The following is a 24390-nucleotide window of genomic DNA, read 5'->3' on the forward strand; positions in this document are numbered from 1 at the left end:
GGGTTCCAAGGAATTGGCAATGAGGAGAGCAATGTGTAAATACCGTTAAACCTGGGTCTGCGTGCATTAGCTAGCAGGAGCAGCAGACTCCAACTTCTTCATTGATTCTGCTCAGTGAAACAGCAAGAACAAATCTCCCACTAACAAATCTGTGATCCAATCCTGGGCAGTGCAAACTATATCCTTCCTGCAACGGATGGGTAAAAATGGTACCTCTGTTGCCTAGTTTTCCACTAAGACTAGGTTCCCATGTCTACAGTAGACAGCAGCCCTTGGTGTGAAATCGGTAGCCTTTGTGCGTGGAGTGGGGTGGAACTTTTTTGATGAATTATAAATTGCATTGTGGGGGCAATGAACCTATTCGTGAATTTGGAAAATTTTGTAAATGTCCATTTTGAAATGACATTTTCAAATCTATTTGAACAGACATTCAAAATGTTTCATTGACTCAAACAACTTCTTTGGTTTTTCTTTTTGGACAGAAAAACTCAGTTTTGGTTCAAAACTGACTGACTTTTTTTCAGGTATTTTGGTTCAGACACCAAAAGGAAAATCAATTATTCACTCAAGTCCATGTGTATTAACCGGGTGGGAAGAGCAAGAAAAGGGTGGGGGCAGTTCTGAATTAACAAACAAAGCAAACCTGGCTTTTAGCAAGGGTTTGACAGCCAGGATGTCCCCCAGGAGTGTTTTGAGGGATTCCTCAGGCTCTAAAAACTGAAATGGGCATCAGACCAGCAATGATGCCTTGTCACTATTTCAGAGTCAAATCCAGTATGAGACTTGCTGAAGTGCATGGTACTGTTGCTCAAACATTAGACACCAGCATTAAAACCTTTGCTTTGTCCTATGAAACCTGGAAACTGTGCAATATGTTCTTGAGTGTCACCTACTGGCACCTTAACTAGATATACATCTAGCTATGTATATCACCCCAGTAACAGATGATGATAAAAATCAGCCTGTGTTTCTTTCTCTCTCTTTTAAATATACTTACTCCTCTCTTGTAATGAGCCTTTCAAATGAGCACCGCTGCAGTGTCTCATGCTATAGCCTCAGCTAGTTCACAGGAGACCACAGTGTGAAGAAGGTTCAGAGAAAAGCTGGAGGACGAAAGGACTTGCCAAGCTATGGTGCTGTGGGCTATTTCTGAAGTTACACCAAAACACCACTCAATTGTTCCCAGTATAGCATCACAACCGTTGAAAAGTCAGTGTCATTTAGCAGTAGTATCTCAGATCTCACTGTCCTGCCTCTGCTGTATATAAGAAATCCCTGTGGTACTATGTGAAATGTGTTGCCCTTTTAATGCTGTGTTCTTGTAGCTGTGTTGGTCCCAGGATATTAGAGAGGCAAAGTGGGTGAGGCAATATTGGACAAACTTCTGTTCCTGGGGGTAATGCGCTGACACAAAGCTCTTAAACAGGAGTGAAGTAGCACATAGACTTTATGCTGGCCCTCCACATTGGGGTTAATTTCGTGATGGAGGCTCCTGAAAACCTCAGGATGCAGCAGTCATTTTGATACATCTCTACCACTGCTCAACAGTCTAGGAAGAGAGGGAGAAGATTGCTGCTGTCTCCTTGCGTGGAGCACAAATGCTGCATTCCTCCCCATGGGCACCAGTCAGTTTCACTATAGTTCATAGTAAATTTCTAGTTAATTTCACTGTCAGGTTCTCCCAACCCAGCAGACCCTGCAAAGTCTGAGTTGCAAACGCTGGACCATAGGGTTTATTTGTTTCACAAAAACTCTTCTTGTAGAAATGTTTTTTTTTCCCCCCACTGAACATTTTGACTTGCTTCTTGTAGTAATTTATTTTTGTAGAACCTGAAATTATGGCCAAATTTGACTAGACATTTTCTCATTCAGGTTTCAAATAACCAACCAACAGGACTATTTTAAAGCCAACCTAACCCTTTTAAGCTGTGACTGCAGAGAGCACATGGCAGGCATAGTGTGACCATAGCTGTTACATCCCATGAGACAGAGTGCTGATGTACATCTTGCATAGGCTGCATGCATCAGAAGAGCCCTAATGGAATCCCCACTATGAAGGAGTTACAGTAGTAAAGCCTCTTAAGTTCTCGGTGCTTTGCCTGGAAGCTGGGCCCAGTGATCCCAGAAGAGAAAATGCTCCTTACACAGCATGAGATGCAGTCCCAGGCTAGGAACAGGTGAGCATGAATTAAGAAAAAGTGCCAGCCTCGAAAGGCCCAAGCTTTTGCTTCTCTGGATCAAAATTTCAAAGTTAGTGTAATGGGGCACGTGCAAAAGGAGGGCTCTTAGGAAACCTTGTTTTTGTGCATGCAAAGAGGATTTTATAGGTGCAATGGGTATGTGGACATCTCTGGGTGAATGGCTGAATCCAGATGTGAAACACAAGCCCTGCTTAAGGTGGCTTTGACTTTGTGGATTGTATTTCATTCTCTCCCCCTCCACTTTTTTTTTTCCCCCCAAATCTCAGCTTACATTTAAGGAAAGTACAATATCCCCAGTTCTTCAGGCCTTTTATGGGATCTGTGCATACTTTGGACCAAGAAAGATGCGACGGGAGCTATTCTGCTTCCCCTCTAATATTACAGCCTTTCATGCAGATGCTGTAACGTATTCCTTCCTCTACCCATTTCCATTCAATTCATTGGATGGGATTTGGGGCATCATTCAGAAATGCATTTTCTCTCTCCCTTTCCCCACCCTGCCCCTTTTACATGTGAATTTAGTGCAGGTGAAAGGTGATGATGCTTTGTAAATTGTACCCTTCTGTCCACCCACTAGGTACAGACTGGAGAGTGGCAGGGCAAGCCTGGCACCAGCAATGTACCTCAGTCCTGAGCTGCAAGGATGGAGCACCCAGAGGTGGAGTCCAGGCTCTGTAGTTTATTCAGTCCATGGCCTCTTTGCTGAGACTGCCAAGAAGTGGGTGATTTTTATGATGATGATGTCTGTCTGTCTGCTAAGAAATGAACTGAGGACCAATCCCCTCATCCCCATACAAAAACAGGTTATTTCCCATGGAGGCCACTCAACAACCATCCTCTTATAAATTCAACCTGGATCCTACAGCTACTTAGACGTGCTTAAATTCCACTATTCACTTGCATAAAGTGTTTGTAGGATTGGAGTTGTAAAAGTAGAATTAATTATACTGTAAAAATCAGAATGGATTAAAGAAATATTCTATGTACCTTTAAGCAGAAATAAGAATTGTTGAAATACAGGTGCCAGGAAAAGAAACATTAGGCATAAACAAGGGTGCTAATGGTGAAACATTAACAGAAGATCGGTAATAGTTAAGTAAGGAAATAAGATATGCATGGCTAGCCCAGGTAAACTTATCAGATTCTGCTTCCTTTGTTATCTTGCTAAGTGCTCCCCCCCCTTTTATCTGTATAAATAAGATAGTTTGTGTCTTGTATGGGGCTCACATTATCTGGGTGTATTAGCAGAGTGCTGTGCTAATAAAACAGAGTGGTCTGACAAACTGTGAGTCCTGAGTCTAACTTTGACAGAGTCTTATAGTGCAAAGTGTTCGAGGCAGGAACTGTGTCTTCCTATGTGTTTGTACAGCACCTGGCACAATGGGACCTTGATCCTGAGCAGACTTTGGGTGCTATAATAAAAGAAATACACCTCTACCTCGATATAACGTGACCCGATATAATACGGATTCGGATGTAATGTGGTAAAGCAGCGCTCCAGGGGGGTAGGGCTGCGCGCTCCGGCAGATCAAAGCAAGTTCAATATAACGCGGTTTCACCTATAATATGGTAAGATTTTTTGGCTCCCGAGAACAGCGTTATATCGGGATAGAGGTGTAATCAAAAGAATGCATGTTTCATTCACTACTTGACCTAGGTTGCAGATGAAAGGATCTTTATCCCACACCCACTCCTGAGCCATCTGGTCCTGTTTAAATCCCGCCACGACAATGAAATTTCCCCCCTCCAATTATTATGCAAATTCTGTGGAGTCTGATGTGGTAGAACCTGTTTTGATGTAACCCACAATACAAAACATTCTGGTCAATTAATTCAGTGGGAGTTTTGCATACTGTGCACACAAATTATTGTAATAAGTAGCACCCATGATCATAACTTACGTGGGAATATATAGGCTAGTTCATGTTGCTCAGTCATAAAATACAATGCGCATTTATTGTGCATACCAATTAGCCTCTGATTGCTTATATAACAATGCCATTGCAGTTCAGGCACATTGTGTGGGACTTAATTAGAAAATAATCCAATCTAAGTCATGGAGCTAATAATTTGCAACATTTTATTACATTAGTAAAAATGTAGATTAAAATGTTCAGATGGGTAAAAAGAGATTAAACAAGAGCTAATCAAAAAGAGACAATTTTTTTTTATTTTTGTTGCGGAGAAAATATTTCAGCAAACTCTAGTTAAAATTCGAGATTTGTTCCCCTTCTGCATGTAGAAGTTGACAGCTGTGGGCTGCCCGCTGTCTGCGATGCTGATCAGGAGGGGTCATGTTTCCAAACCATTTGCTAAGCTGAACCCCAGAATAGAACTTGCTTGTGCAAACAGTCACTTTAACTGTGTGTCATATATGTGAAACAAGCAGCTGTGGAGAAGCAGCTGTGCACACTACACATGCAATTGAATGTGCGTATGGGAACTTCTGTGTGCAAGCTTGTGTGTGCATGCACACCTCTTGTCTGGTTTGTGATACATGTGTTGGTGTTGGAAGTACAATTTAGGAGTTGATGTTTTAAGATGTGGCCCTGTGTGTCTATTCCAAGCATCTCAAGGCTTCTTTGGCCTCAAAGTGAGGTTCCATATTGAAAGGCGTGTGGTCCAATTGGCTAGGCTGGCTGCTCAGATAAACTGGAGCATTGCAGGCTGGGGCTCGTAGGCTCTGTGGCCATATGTCTGTACAGAAGATGTGAGAAGCCACAGGCTGCCCCAGGTCTAACCTTCCTAAGAGGAAGGGGGAAAGGATAAATATTATTATGCTAGAAAGTGCTTACAGCTGCCATCAGGAGAGTCTCTGATCACTAGGCTAGACAATCACAGCCCCGTTAAAGTCAACAGGTGTGATAAATGCTCTTCTTTCAGACTCAGTGGAAGTAGCAAGTAAGCCCCTTTATGTAGAGGGAGATCTGGAAACAACAGAAGCTATGGCCCAAGGCAATGGGCCACAGGGCAAGGCCTGAGCAGAAGGTAAGATGTATGGTCTGTGGGGTTCCCTGATTGCAAACAGAGGTGGTGAGGTTGTTTCACAGGCTGTGTGTCTGAGAGGAAAGCCAACCATCAGCCAGAGAAGCAGACAGACAGAGCTCCTTGAGCACGGAATACTTTGGAAAGGCAAACTTGGGGATTTCTGACCAAGGAAACTGCCTGTTATTTGGTTCTACTGTGTTCAGGGAACCAGGCCAGTGTGTCTATCCTTTATCTATAAACAGGATTGCACCAAACAACATACCTGGAGCATCATAATGGAAACAACCCTGCAAGGCTAGCAGCTTGGGCCAGAAGACAAACCCATGGGGCTCCCGGAAGGACAAGTTCAGCTAACTATGCTGCTACCCACTGCCTGAGGCCTGTACAACACATTTCTACCAGGTAACACATTTCCACCAGGGCAGCTCCCCTAAGGCAGGTGCAGTCTGTGCCCCTGGTGGTACTGGGGTCACATCTGCTCAGCCCGGACTGACCCTGGGGCTGAAATCCTGGCACCAGTGCAGCCCCTGGCAGAATGCCCCCTGACTGCAAAGGGCCTGGGGCTCACCTGGCCTGGTTAGCCATACAGCACAAGGGGCAGGTAGGCACCCAGCTCCCTTGGACAATCCGTAGCCCCAGACTCCAGGCGGTATCTTTGGCTGTGGGAAGGGGGTGCAGAAAGGGGGGTGAACGTGCCTTGGATGCCCCCAGTCCAGTAACAGGGGCGCTGCTCCCATGCAGGGATAATAGCTGGATTCCTGGTGATGAGCAGCTGTATCTCCCCACCCCGGGGGCAGGGCCAGCTGCAGAGACTGGGGGATCCCCCCACCCCCGGGGCCTTTCTCTTGTAGAGGCGGATCCCGGGCACCTGTTGTCCCTGCGCCACGCAGCCGGGGGCTGGGCGCCCGCTCCTCCTTCCCCTCCCCGCCACTGGCCTCAGTCACTTCCGGAGCGGGGCCGGGCCGGGCCGAGCCGAGCCGGGGCGGGATGGCCGCGGCCGTGGAGAAGGAGGCGAGCCAGCAGAGCACCCTAGGCGCCTACTCGCCCGTGGACTACATGAGCATCACCAGCTTCCCCCGCCTGCCCGAGGAGGAGCCGGCCGGCGCGGCGGCCGAGGGCTGCTTGCGCTCCAGGAAGGAGGAGGACGCGTTCCTGGGAGAGCAGGACACGGGTGAGAGGAGCCGGCCGGCAGCCCCGGCAGCCCCCTCCCCTCGGCCGAGCATCCTTCCTCGCCTCCTGCATCCCTCCATCGCTGCATCCCTCCCGGCCCCGCCGCCTCTCTCCGGTCAGCTCTGCAGCCGCCCGCTCCGAGGGCCCTGCTTTGCTCCCTGTATCCCTGCTGCCCTCTCCTCGCTGCAGCTTCCTCGCCGCCTGCCGGCCGCCCCCGCACCCAACCTCTCCAGGACCGGGCACCCTTCCCCCGCACGCCTCTAGCCGGGGCTGCACGGTTCTGTATCCAGCTTCGCCCACCTGCACCCCCCATTGCACCAAGCCGTGCACCCCTCGCTATCCCTGCCTGCAGCCCGCCAAGCAGCCCCCACCCCCCCTGTGCATGGGCAGCCTCCCTCCCTCCCTCCCACCGCTGGTGCTGCTGCTGCCGCTGCCTTCTTCCCCCCTTCCCTATTTTCTTCTTCTGATCCCTTCATTTCATAGAATCACAGAATCTCAGGGTTGGAAGGGACCTTAGGAGCTCATCTAGTCCAACCCCCTGCTCAAAGCAGGACCAGTCCCCAACTAAATCATCCCAGCCAGAGCTTTGTCAAGCCTGACCTTAAAAACCTCTAAGGAAGGAGATTCCACCACCTCCCTGGGTAACCCATTCCAGTGCTTCACCACCATCCTCAGCCCCTTTCCTCATTGCTGCCTCCATTTCTCCTCTCAGTGCCTCTTCTCGCTGCTGTCTCACTCTCTCCATCCCCCTTCACTGCTGCCTCCCTCTCTCGCCCCCACTCCTCTCCTGGCCTGGCTCCCAAAGACTCCAGCACTCCCATCTCGGCTGCTCCAAATCCCTCGGTCAACCTGGACCAGGCTGCCCACCCCTCACTAGCCCCCTCAGTTTCCAGTCCCACGAAAGCCTCTTGTCCTGGTTCCACTAAGAATTCACTCTTGGAGCCTTTTGGGGAATAGGGTTGGGTGTTCTTTCACCCACTGTCTTCAGGGTTTGGCTGGCTGGTCTTTCCCCTGCCGTTCAGGGATCTGCCAAGGGGATCACCTCTTTCCTCCCCTCAATTCACACAGGACTTGGCACTTTTCAGTGGCTGGGCTGCTGATCTTCCCTCACCTTGCAGGGCAGATTGGGCTAGCCGGCCAGGGCCTGTGGGCGTCCCACTCCCTTGGGGGTAGGATTTCCCTGTGCAGTGGGGAATCTCCTCATGCAGGGAGGGAAGCTCTCAGAATGCAGGCAAAACCCAGCTACTGGGGAGTGGGGCGCTCTCTGACAGCAGGCAGGCCCAAACCTACCTCCTGGTACCAGCCAAAACATGGCAGATACTGCCCAGATCCACCCACCCCAGTGATCACTTCTTATAATGTGGCTGTCTCCTGAGATAGTTGAAGTACAGCTTGGTTTTGTAGTGTAGACAAGACTGAACCATGTCCTTGATCCATGCTGAATCCTTGGAAACAGTTTGGAGTTGTAATTAAAACACAGTTATGTCCTGTTACTCATTTTCCCCCAAAATACCACACTTAGTCTCTCTCTCTCTCTTTCTCTCAGAGTCTTCTAGAATTTAGGCAACTGAATCTGGTATTTCAGCCTTTCCCAGGGGAACATCCCATCTGTTTTTGTGTTACCCTTCTCTCTATTCCCTTCACTCTTACCAGCCCCTTCACTTAGTTCATTACTACGCTGCATTATCCCTTCATCCAAGCATCCTCACACCCATGCATCAGTCCATCCTCCCATCTCCCCATCTCAGTCACACCAAGCACTTGGAATGTCACTACCCTTTTTATTCTTAATTATTAGTATTGCCTATATCTTATTAGGCTCAGAAGGGTCTTGCTAAGATCCTGTGTCATCGTCTTTACCATCCTCTGCCCAGTTTCCCACTTTAGTTTGCTGGGGTCTCCGGTTTGGTAGTGCAATACCAGCTTCAAAGACATATAGACACTTGCAAACAGCTGTGAATTGTTCCTGTCAACTGCCTGGTTTTAATAAAAAGAGCTGGGTTTTAAATTATTCTTGATAAACTTTTTTTTTTTTTTTAATTGTTTCTTCACAGATGATCAAAGTCATATTTTTCTCCAGTGGATCCAAATTGACTCCCTCTGCCTGCCCCAGCGCCGCTTCTGTGCCTAACCCCTGCCCCACACACCCCCAGCTCCAACTCATGTCTAAGTGAAACCAGGTGGTATAAAGACTATAGGTCAGATTCATCCCCAGTGTAACTATAAAGAGTTCTATAGACTCCGATGTTAGTAGAGGTACCCTAGGGATTAATTTGGCCCCTAGTTCATTAATAGCATCCTGATGTGACAATGATGCATGTGACTAGCTGTTGCTCCCCTCTCTCAGACCAGCAAACTATTTGGTTCCCAGTGATGACTGGTCACTATCAGGTCATGGCTGCTACCACTGGGTCACCAGATTGAGAACAAATATCTATGCATGCATCTCTCTGTCAAGGCAAGGACTGTTTTGTATAGCTCCCAGTCAAGTCTTTGACCCCCTGCCTTTGAGGACTGAAAGCTAATTTGCAAGTGGTCACAGTTTTTACCTTTTCATTTCCTTGATCACGTTCTCTACCTCGATATAACGCAATCCGATATAACACCAATTCGGATATAACGTGGTAAAGCAGTGCTCCGGGGGGCAGGGCTGCGCACTTCGGTGGATCAAAGCAAGTTTGATATAACGCGCTTTCACCTATAATACGGTAAGATTTTTTGGCTCCCGAGGACAGCGTTATATCGAAATAGAGGTGTACTAAGTTTTCATCATCCATTTTCATTTCATGCCATTCCAGTTTGCACTCACTTTCAGGTCCAAGAGAGAAATGTCCCTTTAGTTACTTTACCTTGGAATCTATGGGAAAGATTTTTCAAAAACTTTAGGTATATCATTGTGTGTGCAAAATGCAAGAGCAATTTCATGCCTCACCTATGTAGCGAGGTCCCACAGAGGTCTGTCCTGGGTCCAGTGCTATTCAATATTTTCATTGCTGGTTTGGATGATGGAGCGGAGAGTATGCTGATAAAATTTGCAGATGACACTAAGCTGGGAGGGCTTGCTAGGACTTTGGAGGACAGGATTCAACATGACCTTGACAAATTGGAGAACTGGTCTGAAATCAACAAGATGAAATTCAATAAAGACAAATGGTAATTGCTACACTTAGGAAGGCAAAATGAAATATAAAGCTATAAAATGGGGAATAACTGGCTGGGCAGTAATACTGCAGAAAAAGATCTGGGGGTTATAGTGGTTCACAAACTGAATATGAGCCACCAGTGTGATGCATCTGTGACAAAGGCTAACATCATTATGGGGTGTGTTAACAGAAGCATTGTATGTGAGACAAAGGAGGTAGTTGTCTCACTCTACTCAGCACTGGTGAGGCCTCAGATGGAGTCTGTGTCCTGTTTGGGTGTCACACTTTAGGAAAGATGTGGAGAAGTTGGAAAGAGTCCAGAGATGGTCAACTAAAATGACTACGCTTTGGAAAACCTGATCTCTCAGGGAAGGATAAAGAACCAGGCATGTTTAGTCTTGAGAAAAGAAGACTGGGGGGCGGGGACCTGATCACTGTCTTCAAATAAGTTAAGGACTGTTACGAAGAGGAAGGTGATGAATTGTTCTCCAGGGCCACTGAAGGTAGGATAAGAAGTCATCAGCTTAACTGCAACAAGAGATATTTAGGTTAGATGTTAGGAAAACTTTCTAACTAAAAGGGAGTTAAATACTGGAATAGCCTTCCAAGGGAGGTTGTGCAGGCTTTTAAGAACAGGTTTGACAAACACCTGTCAGAGATGGTCTAGCTTAGGGGTAGGCAACCAATGGCACACATGCTGAAGGTGGCACGTGAGATGATTTTCAGTGGCACTCACACTGCCCGGGTCCTGGCCACTGGTCCGGGGGGCTCTGCATTTTAATTTAATTTTAAATGAAACTTCTTAAACATTTTAAAAACCTTATTTACTTTACACACAACAATAGTTTACTTATATATTATAAACTTATAGAAAAAGACCTTCTAAAAACGTTAAAATGTATTACTGGCACGTGAAACCTTAAATTAGAGTGACTAACTGAAGACTCGGCACAGCACTTCTGAAAGGTTGCTCACTCCCGGTCTAGGTATGCTTGGTCCTGCCTCATCACAGGAGGCTGGCCTAGTTGACCTCTTGAGGCCTCTTCCAGCCCTACAGTTCTATGATATGATGTGTGCCATTATCCTGGTGGTGCATGCAGATCTGGCTATTTGTGTGCACAGGTACTGAATTCCCCACCGTGCTGCAGTACTTTCATGCAGAAATCTGTTACACAATTGCACAGCTGACATTTTTGAATGTTTCATGTTCCTACTCACCTATTCTACTGTATACGTGAAAATATAAACGCTTACATGAATGTAACATCAAGTGGCTTTGAAAAATCTACTTGTGCACTCACCAATGCCAAGTAGGAGACATTATTTGGCAAACTGAGGGAGTGGTAATCTAGGTCTTTGTTATCTGCCCAATCTAAGCTCTCATTTAATAAAAATTGTATTTCCTGTGGTTGTGAAGAGCACCTGCCAGTGAGAATCAGATGGAACTGGACAAGCGCCATCTTTCTGAGCCTATAGACAGGCAGCTCCAGGGTGGGGAGTCAGGAGGGTTAGATTCTAACAGAGATATTTATATGCCCTCCCCCTATTACCACATTATTTAAGCACTTCTCAATCATTAATATTTTTATCCTCACAACATCCCTGTGAGGTAGGGCATTGTTGTTATCCCCCTTTCATGGATAGGAAATTGAGGCCGAATGACTTGCCCAGGTTCACAGAGGAAGTCTGTGGCAGAGCAGGAAATTGAACCCAGCTCATGGGCTAGTGCCTAAAGCACTGTCCTTTCTCTTAGGCTGCTGTTCCCAACTCTACCATGGACATCCTGTGTGACATGATTGGCCGAAGGTCGTCCCTCTATGCTCTGGTTTCCCCACCTCTAAAGTGGGGTACAAGAGCATCCCTGCCTGCAAGTTCTGTTTTGAAGCTGAATTCATTAAGGCCTGTGAAGGTCTCCGAGATCCTTGGACAGCAGGCACTGCACACCCACCCAGTATTTGGATTATTTGCCTGTCACAGGGGCAAACAAGGATTAAAAGCTGCAGGGTGACACGGGGTTTAAAACCTCAGCGGTGCAGGGCCAGGCCAATACTGTATGGACTAAAGAAGTGGTTCTCAAACTTTTGTATGGGCAACCCCTTTCACGCAGCAAGCCTCTGAGTGTGAGCCCCCTCCCCCATAAATAAAAAACACATTCATGCAGTTTTTTCAGCAGCTGAATTAATCAAACCCTCTAATGCTGTCTCAGTCCCAGGGCTGGCCTTAGAAAAAACGGCACTCTGAGCAAATTTTTATTTTGGTGTCCTTTCTTTGGAGGAGGAGCGGGGCTGGAGGTGAACGGGGGTGAGGGTGGATCTGGGCTGGAGGGCCTCTGGGCTGTCGGCCCCATGCATGGCTGGACTTGGGGCTGACAGCTCATGACCCCCATGTAACCACCTCTGGACCCCCTGAGGGGTCAGGACCCTAGTTTGAGAATCCCTGGGCAAAAGGGTGATTACACCAGGCCTTATCTGTTGGAGAGTGGTGCTCTTTCAGCAGCCTTTCCCTACATTCACCTTCAACTTCCTCTGAACACTGGCTCCCCTTGGACCCTCCCTAGGGACCAGCTCCACAGCCTGGCTCTCTCAGACCCACCCATGACAGATGCGAAAGCCCCACCAGTTGCTAAAATTCCCCTTACTGACAAGTGCTCAAATCCCATTTTTCAGTTGCAAAACCGTCCCTCATTCATCTTCTTACCTCTCCTCCCTACTCCTGTGTATATAATACGTGGGGTGTCTAAGTTCCTGGGACCCCAAGGAACAAATGGCCTGCCTGGTGTAACTGTCTGCCATGAAAGTCTCCACAGGAGGGTGTCTTCTGAAGTGATGGGCAGTGTTTGAGCAGAGGTAGAAGGAGAGCTGAGGGTCTGAGCTTTATTGGGGGAAGAAAGGGGCACGTGTTGAGCTCTGTCATCCCAACTATAGGCATGGCGGAGGTCTAATTTTTCAGTCCTGCAGTCTCTGTTTCCAGAGCTCTATAGTAGCACAAGAGAAGCCTGGCTTAACATTGAGATTGGAGACGCTCATGGTTTTGCACAGAGATTCCTGCTGCTTTGATTCTCCAAGTAAGAGAGCATCGGTATTTGTCATTTGATTTTCTTGCTAGAGGTGAATGTGGTGCTGGTGGAATTGAGAGAAGTGTGAATGCTGGCTGGAGCCAGGGGATGTGCATAATTTGCCCCCCACTTTTGCCCCAGCTCTACAAGAGTAATTACTTCCCCTGCTAGTCCAGTTGTGGGCCCCTCCAAACAGTTCAGCTTATGCACTGCACTTCTGACCTGTGCCCTTCTACTCTTCCGATTCCGGGCTTCCACACAGTTCTGCCAAAGCACCCCAATCCTGAACTGCAGCACCCCTTGATGTTCCAGTCTTGGGCCTCTTCCCATTGCCCCAGCCTATACACAGCCACTGCCCGCCCACCTCAGCCCTGACTCACTCTGTCCATCTTGAGCTCCTGTTGAGAACAGGCACGCAGCTGTGTTGCACTGTGTGGGGTTTCTTTGCTATGGACCAACATCCACTGGGGACTCAGATGAGAACATCAAACATGGTTCCATGGGTGACCTGAGGCAGGATTGCAGCCCTGGTCTTAGAGATGAAATGCAGGAGGAGGGTTTTGACTGAGCTGTTGTCTGGTACTATTAACGAGTCATGTCTTGGTTGAAGGTTGTACAGGTGCTTAGACCTTAGGGCAATGGTGTTTAGCCTTATTACACAGGAGGGTCACATAAACCTAAGCACCACCTTGTGGGGGCCAAACAGATTCAATAAGATATCAATATGATTTCAAGTCATATTAGTTTGTTCGTCTTGTTTCGTATGTATTTAGATAGGTTGTTTTTATGTGCAGTATTGTCTATTTAAAAACAAAGAAATGAGTGCCTAAAATGTGTATCAATTATAGAAAACAGGAAAAATGATGTACACACTATCACAAAAAGCTAATGAATCAATCGGCTGTTAGTATATTGTGTCGAAGCAGGCTGGGATCTTATGAAATGCTCTGGTGAGCTGTGTATGGCTTGTGGGCTGTAGGTGGAGCCCCCCTGCCTTCGGGGATAAGGGTTCTTTTATAAGTTGGTAAATAAATACAGTGGGCCAAGCTTGATCTCTCATGCTTTGCCCTGGCAGTGGCCTTACTCCTGAGTTAAGGTGAGATTGGTGTAAGAAGATATAATTTTACTGATTCCAGTGCAGTTACTCCTGATTTACTGCAGTGCAACTGAGATTAGAATTGGGGCCCGTCCTGACACCAGGAGAGCTGCACCTGTTTACCCCAGGTCTCAATTTGGCTTAGTGGTTTTAAAATGTCAAGACTGAGACAGGACCTGGAAAGTCATAACTGCTGCCTTCCCCAGAAGCACTTGGAAGGAGGCTGGTAGAGACATTAAGAGGTTAATTGGGGCCTTTCATCTCTACCTGTTTAGCTTGGCTTAGTAAGTGAGCCAAGCCCTTCCGTGAGGACAGGGGAATGTGTCCTTAGTACAGGATGAGCAGGAACAGCCTAACATTAGCCCCAGACTATTCCTGCTCCCCTGACAAATGGGGCTGAGGATGGGGCAGAGACCAGGCTGCCAGCAGCCATTCTCCCTCTTAGCTGATTGAGTTAGTTACTGACTGGAGTTGGGACATATTATTATTATGTATTTCATTAATCATTTATATTACAGTGTTGCCCAAAGGCCCCAGTCAGGATGAGGACCCTCACTGGGCTAGGTGCTGTACGATCATACAGGAAGAGACAGGCCTTGCCTCAAAGAGTTTACAAGCCGCATTGGCAAGACTGACAGACAGTCCCAGACAGACAACATAGGAGTGAAATGAAAGGGCAGAGGGGCACAACTTGTTACATTTGGTTTTTTTTTATTATTTTCCAGATCACCCCTCCACCTCATTCCCTCCCCTCTCCTGGGCTGCCCCAGCCAACCTGCTTCAGCATTGCTGACCCAGGGTCCCCTCATCCCAATCTGCTCATCCCACAGAAGTAGCTTTAGGCTCAAGAGGGAAAAAAAGCTACAGTTACAGACTGACAGAGAATGTCTCAGGGCTCCTGGCCTAGACCCCCAGGGCAGAAGCCCCTCTTGGCCAGTCCCTTCCCCCTGCAGTGACTGGTGGCAGCTCTGTGCCTCTCTCTCTTTGCCAGGGAGATGCGTGGAACCCTGCTGCCCCTTGGGTTAATACAAATGACTGCTAGTTGCAGATAGTACTCAGCTGCAGGAGGCCTGCTGATCACACATTCAAACCAAGAGCCAATCGTTCTACTTGTTAACTTGTTCTCCAGTTCATATGCAGCCTTTTTATCACAGGACAAGAGAACAGCTCTTCTCTTCCATCCACAGTCCTCCTCCCTACACATCTCCTTTCTCTGCTGTAGGTGCTGCCAGCTAGTTCACTTCTGCAGAACACCTCTTGTGACTCTGACACTGGTTTCTTCCTGAGCATGTCCTAGCATCCTCCAGGCTGGGATGCTGTCCAGGAACTTTTCAAAGGCATCTCTGGGCCTGACTCTCCTCTCACACTAGTGCAAACCAGCCGTGATCCCATTCGAATCAATGGTGTTTCACTAGTGAGCACCTGGTATAAGTGGGAGGAGAATCTGACCGTATGCATAATCATTATTATTATCAATAAGCAGTACTTACCTGCCTTTGGCGGAGATATTTCTTGCTGCTTTTTGCAGCACTCAGCAACTCCCGATCTTGTTGAACAGAGATGGAAAAATAAGGGACGTTCCTTGTAATAAGGGCCTGTTGGCAACCCTAGCTGCACCTGAGCTCTGACGATGCCAGCACTTGCAACTCAAGAGGAACTTGCTTCACCTGAACAAGAGAGGAAGCACAGGGAAGACGACTGTAACAGCTCTAATACCCACTCCCCCAGAACCACCCGAAGAGGAAAAGGAACAGGAGAGCACTGAAAGGTCTCACTCTTAGATGACCATAGATAATCGGATTGGATGTGATAGCCCCATGTAATTAATCTCAGCCAATCACTGGCTAGGACATAGTTTAAAAAAAAAAGTCAGCCAATGGTGACTAAGTGGTAAATAATGCGGTCAATCTTGGAATGGTGTAAAATTTCCTCTGAGCACATGACCTCATCTCAGCCAGTTGGAGTGTGTTTGAGCAGGAAATGCTGGTGACAGCACACCACTGGCCAGTGTGAATATAAATCTCTATTTGAAGTACGATTTAAATAGCAGCTGAGTTGGGGCCAGGTCCCAAGTGGCTATTAACTCCCAGGTAATGCCCTCTGTGCAGGCTTTTCTCACAATCATCAACCTTGTGAAAATAACAGAGGAAGAAAATATAGATTTGAAGGACGTTGAACAGTAAGGTAAATTGTTTTCAAAAGCCTGTGGAAGTGATGTGCACTTTGTTTGTTGTTCCGGCCTTTTTCTCCCAGTTAAAGCCTAGCCAGAGCTGGCTCCAGGCACCAGCGCTGCAAGCAGGTGCTTGGGGCAGCCAACGGGAAGGGATGGCACATCTGGCTCGGTGGCGGCAATTCAGCAGCGGGTCTCTCAGTCCCTCTCCGAGGGAAGGACCTGCTGCCGAAGAATGAAGTGGTGGCTGTAGAGCTGCCGCCAAAGTGCCGTCGATCGCTGCTTTTTTTTTTCCCTGCTGCTTGGGGCGGCAAAAGCACTGGCGCCGGCCCTGAGCCTGGCAGTGGGACACAGGGCCTCCTTCTGTTGGGTGTATCATTTCTGACATTGTAATTACACCAAGTCACCAGATTTTGCATTTCTTCTAATCATTGTTTGAAAGCTTAAGTAATGAGAAACTGAAACAGTCTCCTTGCCTCCTGAATGCCGTTAGGTTTAGTTGAGTTGACAGACAGGTAAGTAAAGTTCCCCTATTCCCTCTACTATTTTGATGTGGGTATGTTTGATTAAGTTGCTTTACCTTAAGCACGGGGCCCAAGGAATATTGATGGGGTTTTTGGTCTTAACTGCATCTTCTGCAGCGTTTCTGAGACTGGTCTGCAAACAGAATAACATGGGATCTGTGTTACAATCAAGCCTAAAAGGGCACTAATCGTGGGTTCATTGCTGGAAATGTTGGTGCCCTCGGTCTGTCCATCCATCTGCTGCATCAAGCACAATTCAGACAAGTTACCTGTCCAAATCTCACCATCTCCAGGGAAAAGTCCCCTTAAGGCTAACAGGTGTTAAAGGAAGGTAGGAGTAAAATGACCCAGAGCAGTATATGAGCCAGAAAATCTATTGAAAGCTCAATAGGGAAGATAATCACTTTGCTGGAACGAGTACAGATGTAATGCTAATTCAGCTTATGCACTGGAATAAGAACCCAAGCTTCCTCAGTACCTAACTCTCATTCTCTTTCCTCACTGCCTCTGAAGATCCAGATTCTTTCCTGAAATCAGCTCGCCTCCAGCGCCTGCCATCATCTTCATCGGAGATGGGCAGTCAGGATGTCTCACCATTGCGGGAGACCAACAAAGACCCATTCTCTGCGGACTGCAGCTGCCGCCAGGATGGGCTGACTGTGATCATCACGGCCTGCTTAACCTTTGCGATGGGAGTCACGGTGGCCCTGATCATGCAGATCTACTTTGGGGACCCACAGGTAAGTGGAGGCTTTTTTATTTAAAAAAAGGACAATAATCTAGCTATGGGAAGAATTGGCTGCTGGGTACTACAGCTTCCTCCTTTGCTCTCAGCAATTAAGACACCCAGCAAATGCCGGTAATGCCAAAAAGGGACTGTAGAATTGAGATTGGGAGCCTCCCCATACTGATTCTCTCTCAGTGATTCCACATCAGATCAGAACCGTTTACACAGCAAAAGCTTTTTCTACCAGCCCATGCTGTAAGGTCCCTGCAGGATCTGAGAGTCAAGCTGGGTTCTCTCTGCTCTTGCATCATCATTGCGGCCAGAGATGATGCAACCAGATTTATCTGTGAGGTTTTGGTGATGATGCACTGGAGAGAATAGAATCCAGCTCATCCTGCCCTGGTTGGCTCTGTGGTTCAAACAGGAGAAAAACCTAGATCTGAATAAATGTAGTCAGCAGCTCTGTTATTAAGGCAGAAGGCACCTTTGGTACACAGTCACTTTTCTGACAATAACAGGGAGAAATTATAGTGTTGCTGGTCTGTATATTGTGTGGGGCACTTGTCACTGAGGGGTAAAATTTTTAAGTGGGACTAAGCAGTGTAATGGTTTAAACTACAGAGGAAGCGCCTGCTATTCTCTGTCCATGCTTCATATTTTACACACTGGCTGTCTCTCCCCACGTCACCGCAAGGGTTTCACAGGAAAGGCAACACTGCTGTGCGGGCCCATTTTACTAAGACTTTGTTGCTTTGACAAAATAGGCTACAGAACATTTACTAGTGTGCTGTGATGTCGTGTAATGCAGTGTGTGTGTCGCAAACAGGTGTCAGTGGGTCTTGACCACACTGTCCTCCCCATACTGCTCAATGAGGTGGGAGGTCTTGGCTAGATGTCCTGGGGCAGGTCTCAGAATGGGAAAGGCACATCCTTGCTCTTTTAATTATTTGGACTCTTGCTGATGCACAGAGTTCATTTGCAATAGATATCTGTTTAGATAGCAGTCTAACAGTCTAACCTTTCTGTCTGTCTGTGGTGTATTTTTAGAGTGCCCACAATTAGAGTACTGTACCTAGGTGCTTAACATAGTAAAAGCAAACTTGTTTCCTGACCATCCTTGACAAATAGCTAGGCCCTCCTGTAGGGGTTGTGTTTAGGCAGGGGCGATTCCAGGCACCAGCACACCAAGCGTGTGCTTGGGGCGGCAAGCCACGGGGGGCACTCTGCCGGTCGCCGCGAGGGTGGCAGGCAGGTTGCCTTCGACAGCGTGCCTGCGGAGGGTCCGCTGATCCCGCGGCTTTGGCGGACCTCCTGCAGGCTGCCGCTGAATTCACGGGACCGGGGACCTCCCGCAGGCAAGTCGCCAAAGGCAGCTTGCCTGCCGTGCTTGGGGCGGCAAAATGCCTAGAGCTGCCCCAGTGTTTAGGTGTGTACACGGGGATGGGGGGCCCTGCTATGGGGTTTTGTGTAGGTGCGTGGTGATGGGGGAGCCCTGCTGCAGGGGTTGTGTTTAGGTGTGGTGGTGGTGGGGATAGGGGCCCTGCTATGGGGTTTTGTGTAGGTGCGTGGTGATGGGGGAGCCCTGCTGCAGGGGTTGTGTTTAGGTGTGGTGGTGGTGGGGATAGGGGCCCTGCTATGGGGTTTTGTTTAGGTGCATGGGGGTGATGGGTGACCCTGCTACAGGGGGTTATGTTTAGGTGTGTGCAGGGGGATGAGGGCCCTGCCATGGGGGTTGTGTTTAGGTGTGCTGGTGGGGATGGGGGCCCTGCTATGATGTTTTGATTAGATGCATAGGGGTGATGGGAGGTGTGGGGGGCTGCTGCAGGGGTTGTGTTTAGGTGTGTGCATGGAGATGGGAGACCCTGCTGCAGGGATTGTGTTTGTATGGGGATGGGGCCCTGCTATGGGGGTTGTGTTTAAGTGTGTTGGGGAAATGAGGGCCGTGCTGTGGGGATTGCTTGTGATGTCTGCCTTGGTGTTTTGTTAAGTTTTGTATGGGATTTTGAAAACATACAAAACATGAAGAGTTTTGTGTAGAACAAAGAGGCCAGCTGTTCTCAGCCCTGTCCAGGTGCCAATTGTGGTTGTGACATAACATGGTATACCTAGGGCTAGAGCGTGGCTGTGGGAATGACCGGCTGCATTAGAGCATTTGGCACTTCACCGGTAGCAGTGGCTGGAGGCCTTTTGTCTAAGGAGAAGTCAGGCCTGGCAGTCTCAGCTGCAGCACAAGAAGTGACGTAGTCAGGAATCCAACTGCTCAGCCATTTACAGGTCAAAATCAACCCCTTGAATTGCACACAGACACAAACCATCTGCAGCTGCCCATGTTCGTTATGGGCCCCAGACCAGGCCCTGCCATGGGCTTGAATGCGAGTGTGGGAAATGCTCCTTCCACCAGCAGATGGCGCTGCCTTTCTCCTACCGCATGGCTTTGCTTCTCCTAGATATTCCACCAGGGTGCCGTGGTCACCGACGCTGCCCGCTGCACGGCGCTGGGCATTGAGGTGCTCAACAAGCAGGGATCCTCAGTGGATGCAGCCATCGCCGCAGCTCTGTGCGCAGGAATAATCAACCCCCACACGTCCGGCATCGGCGGGTAGGTGCAAACTGGTGACTGTGCTCCCCGTTGCTGAGAGGGCCCACTTGGTGTGGTGGCGTGCTGAGGGGGCAGAACCAGGAGGGCACTGGGTCTGGGCAATGGGGCAGTGTCGAGCCAGGAGTCTGGTCAGGCAGGTGGTGCAGAGCTTTGCCAAGGAGCTGAAAGGAGTTCCTCTCTGCGCTGCGGCTCTGGGGCTGCCCTGTGCTCTGGGGATGGGCACGGGAGGAATTGGGATCACAAAGTGTCATCTGACTCCATGCTTGTCGCCTCCTTTGTGCACCTGCCAGCTGGTGATGGGGAAGGCTTCCACTGCATCCTCATTATAGGGATGGAGCCTGACGAGCCCTTCACAGCCTTGAAAGCAGGGGAGAGGCTACAACGATCCTTCTCCTCTGTGTGCCTCTAGACAAGGTTGGCCACGCTCTGTCCTTGCTCTTCCTGTGCACAAGGACTGCTCAAGCTGCTATAACCTCACCCCCTCTGCAGCAGCCAGCAGAGATGGGAGTGTGGGCAGAGTTCCTGGGAGCCAGGCTGACACATGCTGCCCCGAGTCATGCATGCTGCTTCTAAGATCTTCTGCTGTGGAGGTTTGTCATTGCACCACATCAGATCAGAACCGTTTACACAGCAAAAGCTTTTTCTACCAGCCCGTGCTGTAACACAGGTGCAATTGAGTCCTTATTCTAAACTATCATGCTGGATGCTAGTGGGGAGGCAAGGTTGGCTACCAAATCATTGTGACAGTGGTAGACCAGATCCTTTCTCCCATCCTTCTGGCTGCTTTGCATTGCTAAGCTGGGCCAGTGGCAGGAGAGAGGCATGGCTGGAGTGTGCTGCACTCTGATGATCCAGGACCAATTGAAGGGTTCTCAGAAGGCAATTCCAGCAAGCACAAGCTAGAGCAGCCCTGAGTCTGCTCTAGCATGTGTAGGGGTGCATCTGGCCCCCAGGATCGGGAGAGATTAAACAGGGGTGGAATGCTCCCTATTCCCCCACTCCCAGTATGCTGAGTGGATCTGTCCTGGTGTGTTTTGGAGAACCGAATAAGATTTGTTACACCTGTAAATCATGGCCCTATTACAATAGCAGCAGTAGCATGTTGCTATATGGGGGTTCCCTCAACTCCTGGTGGGACAAAGTGAATGTAAGGAGATCTAAACTGGAGGAATGTGCAGAGTGATGGGGCTGGAGGAAAGTGCCAACTGCACCAGCTTGGACTCCATGTGACCTCACTACCCCCGAGTCTAGCCTACTACCTAGAGCTGCTGCCTCCCTTTGGTGTTAGTTTCAAAAGACGTTATGCAAGTGAGACTTGAACCCTGCGCTTGACAGGACACCAGGAAGTCCCAGGGAATGTTACATAAATGCTGTCACCTGATAATGTCTCATCAACTCGGATTTGAGAATCTTTTGTTGTAAGTGGAACCCCTGGTTTGATCCCAAAGCCTGTTACTAAATCTCTGTTTAGGATTAAAAAACAAAACAGAACAAACCACAAATGGATGGATTAGTTGGGAATGGATTTGGGAAATATGCAATTTACCCAAGACTTCTAAGGCACAGAGTTCCTGTGTTCTAATTGGGGATTAAAGCATCAAGTGAACAACTAAATTTTAAACCAACAGGCACAAATAATTAGCTATTGGAACAATGTACCACGGAATGTGGATTCTCCATCACTTGCAGTCTTCAAAATTAGTTGTCCTTCTAAAATATGCACTGGTCCAACCACAAGCTTTAGGGATTAATGCAGGAATCATTTGGTGAAATCTATGGTCTGTGTTATGGAGGAAGTTGGACTAGGCTGGCCTTCGAATCTATGAACAATAGTCAACAATAATGAATAATCTCACTTTCAAAAAAAGCTTCAACGTTTTTGATTCTGAAGGTGTTTTTAGTTTGAACTCTGCTGGTTCGTCACCTTCCTCTCTGCTGTCTCACACGTTTCTTCATGATCTCCCCCACCAGATTTTAGTTGTTAAACTTGTAGATGTTTTGTAATGGTTTCTAATGCATGCTAGAATGTGCCCATTATGACATGTGGGCCTCTGAGTACTTGGGTCACTAAATGTGAAATGATTCCTGTGATCTCAGCTGCAGCAGAACAGGCCACATTGTACACATAGAAGCATGATTTCCTATGGTGACACAAGCCCATTCTTGATCTAAATGTTTATTCTGGAGCCCGAGTGTGATAGAGATTATAAATAAGTCATTTCTCAGATGAAACTGATTTCTATTGGGTCATATAAACAGTTAGGACACAAAGAGCTGCTATATTGGTGTAAAGGGAAGGTTGTATTGAAGGAACCTGGTAAAATCCATAGTTGAACAAGTCCCTGTAATAACTCCATTGGAAAGTGGAGTTGCATTGTTGTTTGTAAAGTCGTAGAAGTCAAGAAGAGGGCCCCATTGTGCTAGGATGTATGCACAGGAGAGATAGTCCCTGCCCCCAAAAGCTTACAATCTAAACAGAGAAGACAGGCAAAGAATGGGAGAAAGAAAGTGCTGTTCTCTCTGTTTTATAGAGGGGGAACTGAGACGCAGATCTGGGGCCTTAGCCAAGATCGCACAGGAAGTCTGTGACAGGCCTGGGAAGTGAACTGTGGTCTCGTGAATCCCAGTCCAGGCCTTCACACCAAACCCTGCTTTTCCCTGTGGGCATCTGCCAAGGACATTGGGATTTTCCCTGTTCTGTAAATTATTAAGAGTGCCGACTAACTGTATTTTGTGTGTGCTGTGCAGAGCTGATAACAGTGATGCTTAACAAACAACCAGTCATCATCGGAGTTAATAAGGATTCCAGAACAAGTTAGAAATAGGCTTATGCAGCAGCTTTTAGGTCTGGATTTTGTACACCCCCATGTCTGAGCTGATGTGTTTGGAGCCAGTACTTTGCTCTGGCCCACTCTAAAAATAGGGCCATTTTCAAAATGTGGATCGTGCTTTAGATTCCAAATACACCCCCTCTCCAAGGTTTTGGCTTGTGCTCACTTGTAGATCAAATGTGCTCATCTTACAAATCCGAGGTCAGAGATTGGGATCTGAAACGCAGACTGAGCTCTTTCTGCCTCTTATATCATTACTGGTGATAAAGATGCTGTCACTGGCATCAGCTAATGGATTAGGTGAAGTTGCACAAAACGGAACAGCCTCCAAGTCACTCTCCCCTGGCTGTGATGGTTCTGCCTGCCTGCCAGGACTAAATGCTTGTGTGTGCCCATGAAGTCAGCAGAATGGGGTACAGGCTCACAGCTGCATTAGTAAATGCTCGGGGAGTCCAATGGACAGCAAAGAGCTCTGTATGCCCAATGTGCTCTTGCTTTGCAGTGGGGGAGTAATGCTGGTCCACGATATCCGGAAGAACAAGAGTCAGGTGATTGACTTCCGAGAGACAGCCCCCTTTGGGATCCAGGAAGAAGGCCTTCGGAAGGCCTGGGAGCTGAAGGTGGGCTGGAGAACCTTTATATTTTCTTTTCGTGGGGCTTCCTTTCTAATGTTCACATGTCTTCTCCTTCCAGTCCCCACTAACCCTGATTCCCATCATTAATGTATGGGCAGCGAGTGGTGGGATGCCTGTTACTCAAAGGGGAGTTTAGCTTGGGTGAAAGGCGCTGGTGTATCAAATCCCCTATTCACAGAACAGATACAAACACAGGTCAAGCATCCTCATCCCCACACCGCTCCTCAGTCCGACTCTGGAGCCATTCATTCCAGGGCTGAGAGGGGAGTTCGGTCTCCGTGGCCCACTCTCCTGAGCCTGCCAACAGCAGGGGAGGGTTTGTCAGTCCTGAGGGTGGTTTTTGTAACTGACTACGAGGAGCTCTAGGTTTTTGTCCACTAGGAGCTGAACGGAGACTCACCCACTTGTTCTTCAGAGGCCACAGAACACTTACATGATGATGACCATCTTTCCATTATTGAGCCAACCCAGATTAGCCCTGGTGGCCTAGAGGGGAAATGTTTCATGTGCAACGTAGAAATTCCTTGAGCCAGCAAGTCTGACTGGAAATGAGTAAACTGAGTCATGCTTTGGGATAAGGGAAATTAAGTAAGAACAGTCTACTTCAGAGAGTGAGATACCAAGGAGATAGGCACCTGAGAGTATGTCTACATGGCAAAAACCCAGGTAGTAAAGAGTTTCAGAACCTGGGTCTACAGATTTGGGCTCACACTATGGAGTTGAAAATAGCCATGTAGACGTATGGGCCTGGGCTCTGAAGCCCAGGGAAGGGGTTGGGTTTCAGAGCCTGAGCTCCAGCCTGAGCATGAATGTCTGCATGGCTATTTTTAGCACCATAGCACAAGCAGGCTCTGTGACTTGCTGCTGTGCAATTTTTTTTATTGTTTTTTTTGCCATGTAGACATACTTTTAGAAATATCCAAAATGTTAGATAGATAAATAACAAAGGTTGCAGGTCATGGAACAGAGTTCATCCCATTGACATCACTGGGGTTACATCAGGAATGAATTTGTCCCACTTTCTTCCCAAAGGCTTTTACTCCTTAACTGTAACATAAGAACATTAGAACATAAGAACGGCCGTACCGGGTCAGACCAAAGGTCCATCTAGCCCCGTATCTGTCTACCAACAGCGGCCAATGCCAAGTGCCCCAGAGGGAGTGAAGCTAACAGGCAATGATCAAGTGATCTCTCTCCTGACATCCATCTCCATCCTCTGATGAACAGAGGCTAGGGACACCATTCTTTACC

At 48.0% G+C, this 24390-nt stretch overlaps 1 protein-coding gene across 1 annotated transcript in view; it reads left to right on the plus strand.

Moving 5' to 3' along the window:
• Positions 1-6155: 6155 nt before the first annotated feature.
• Positions 6156-24390, plus strand: part of GGT7 (gamma-glutamyltransferase 7) — a 49196-nt gene continuing 30961 nt past the window's right edge. Inside the window, exons 1-4 of the mRNA XM_032769660.2 lie at positions 6156-6360; positions 16861-17087; positions 19522-19673; positions 23007-23124. Of these exons, the coding sequence (XP_032625551.1) occupies positions 6177-6360; positions 16861-17087; positions 19522-19673; positions 23007-23124 (681 nt within the window). The 5' untranslated portion in view covers positions 6156-6176. The remainder of the gene's footprint in view (positions 6361-16860; positions 17088-19521; positions 19674-23006; positions 23125-24390) is intronic.

The sequence above is a fragment of the Chelonoidis abingdonii genome, chromosome 14 (assembly GCF_003597395.2).
Source record: "Chelonoidis abingdonii isolate Lonesome George chromosome 14, CheloAbing_2.0, whole genome shotgun sequence".
Lineage (NCBI taxonomy): Eukaryota > Metazoa > Chordata > Testudines > Testudinidae > Chelonoidis > Chelonoidis abingdonii.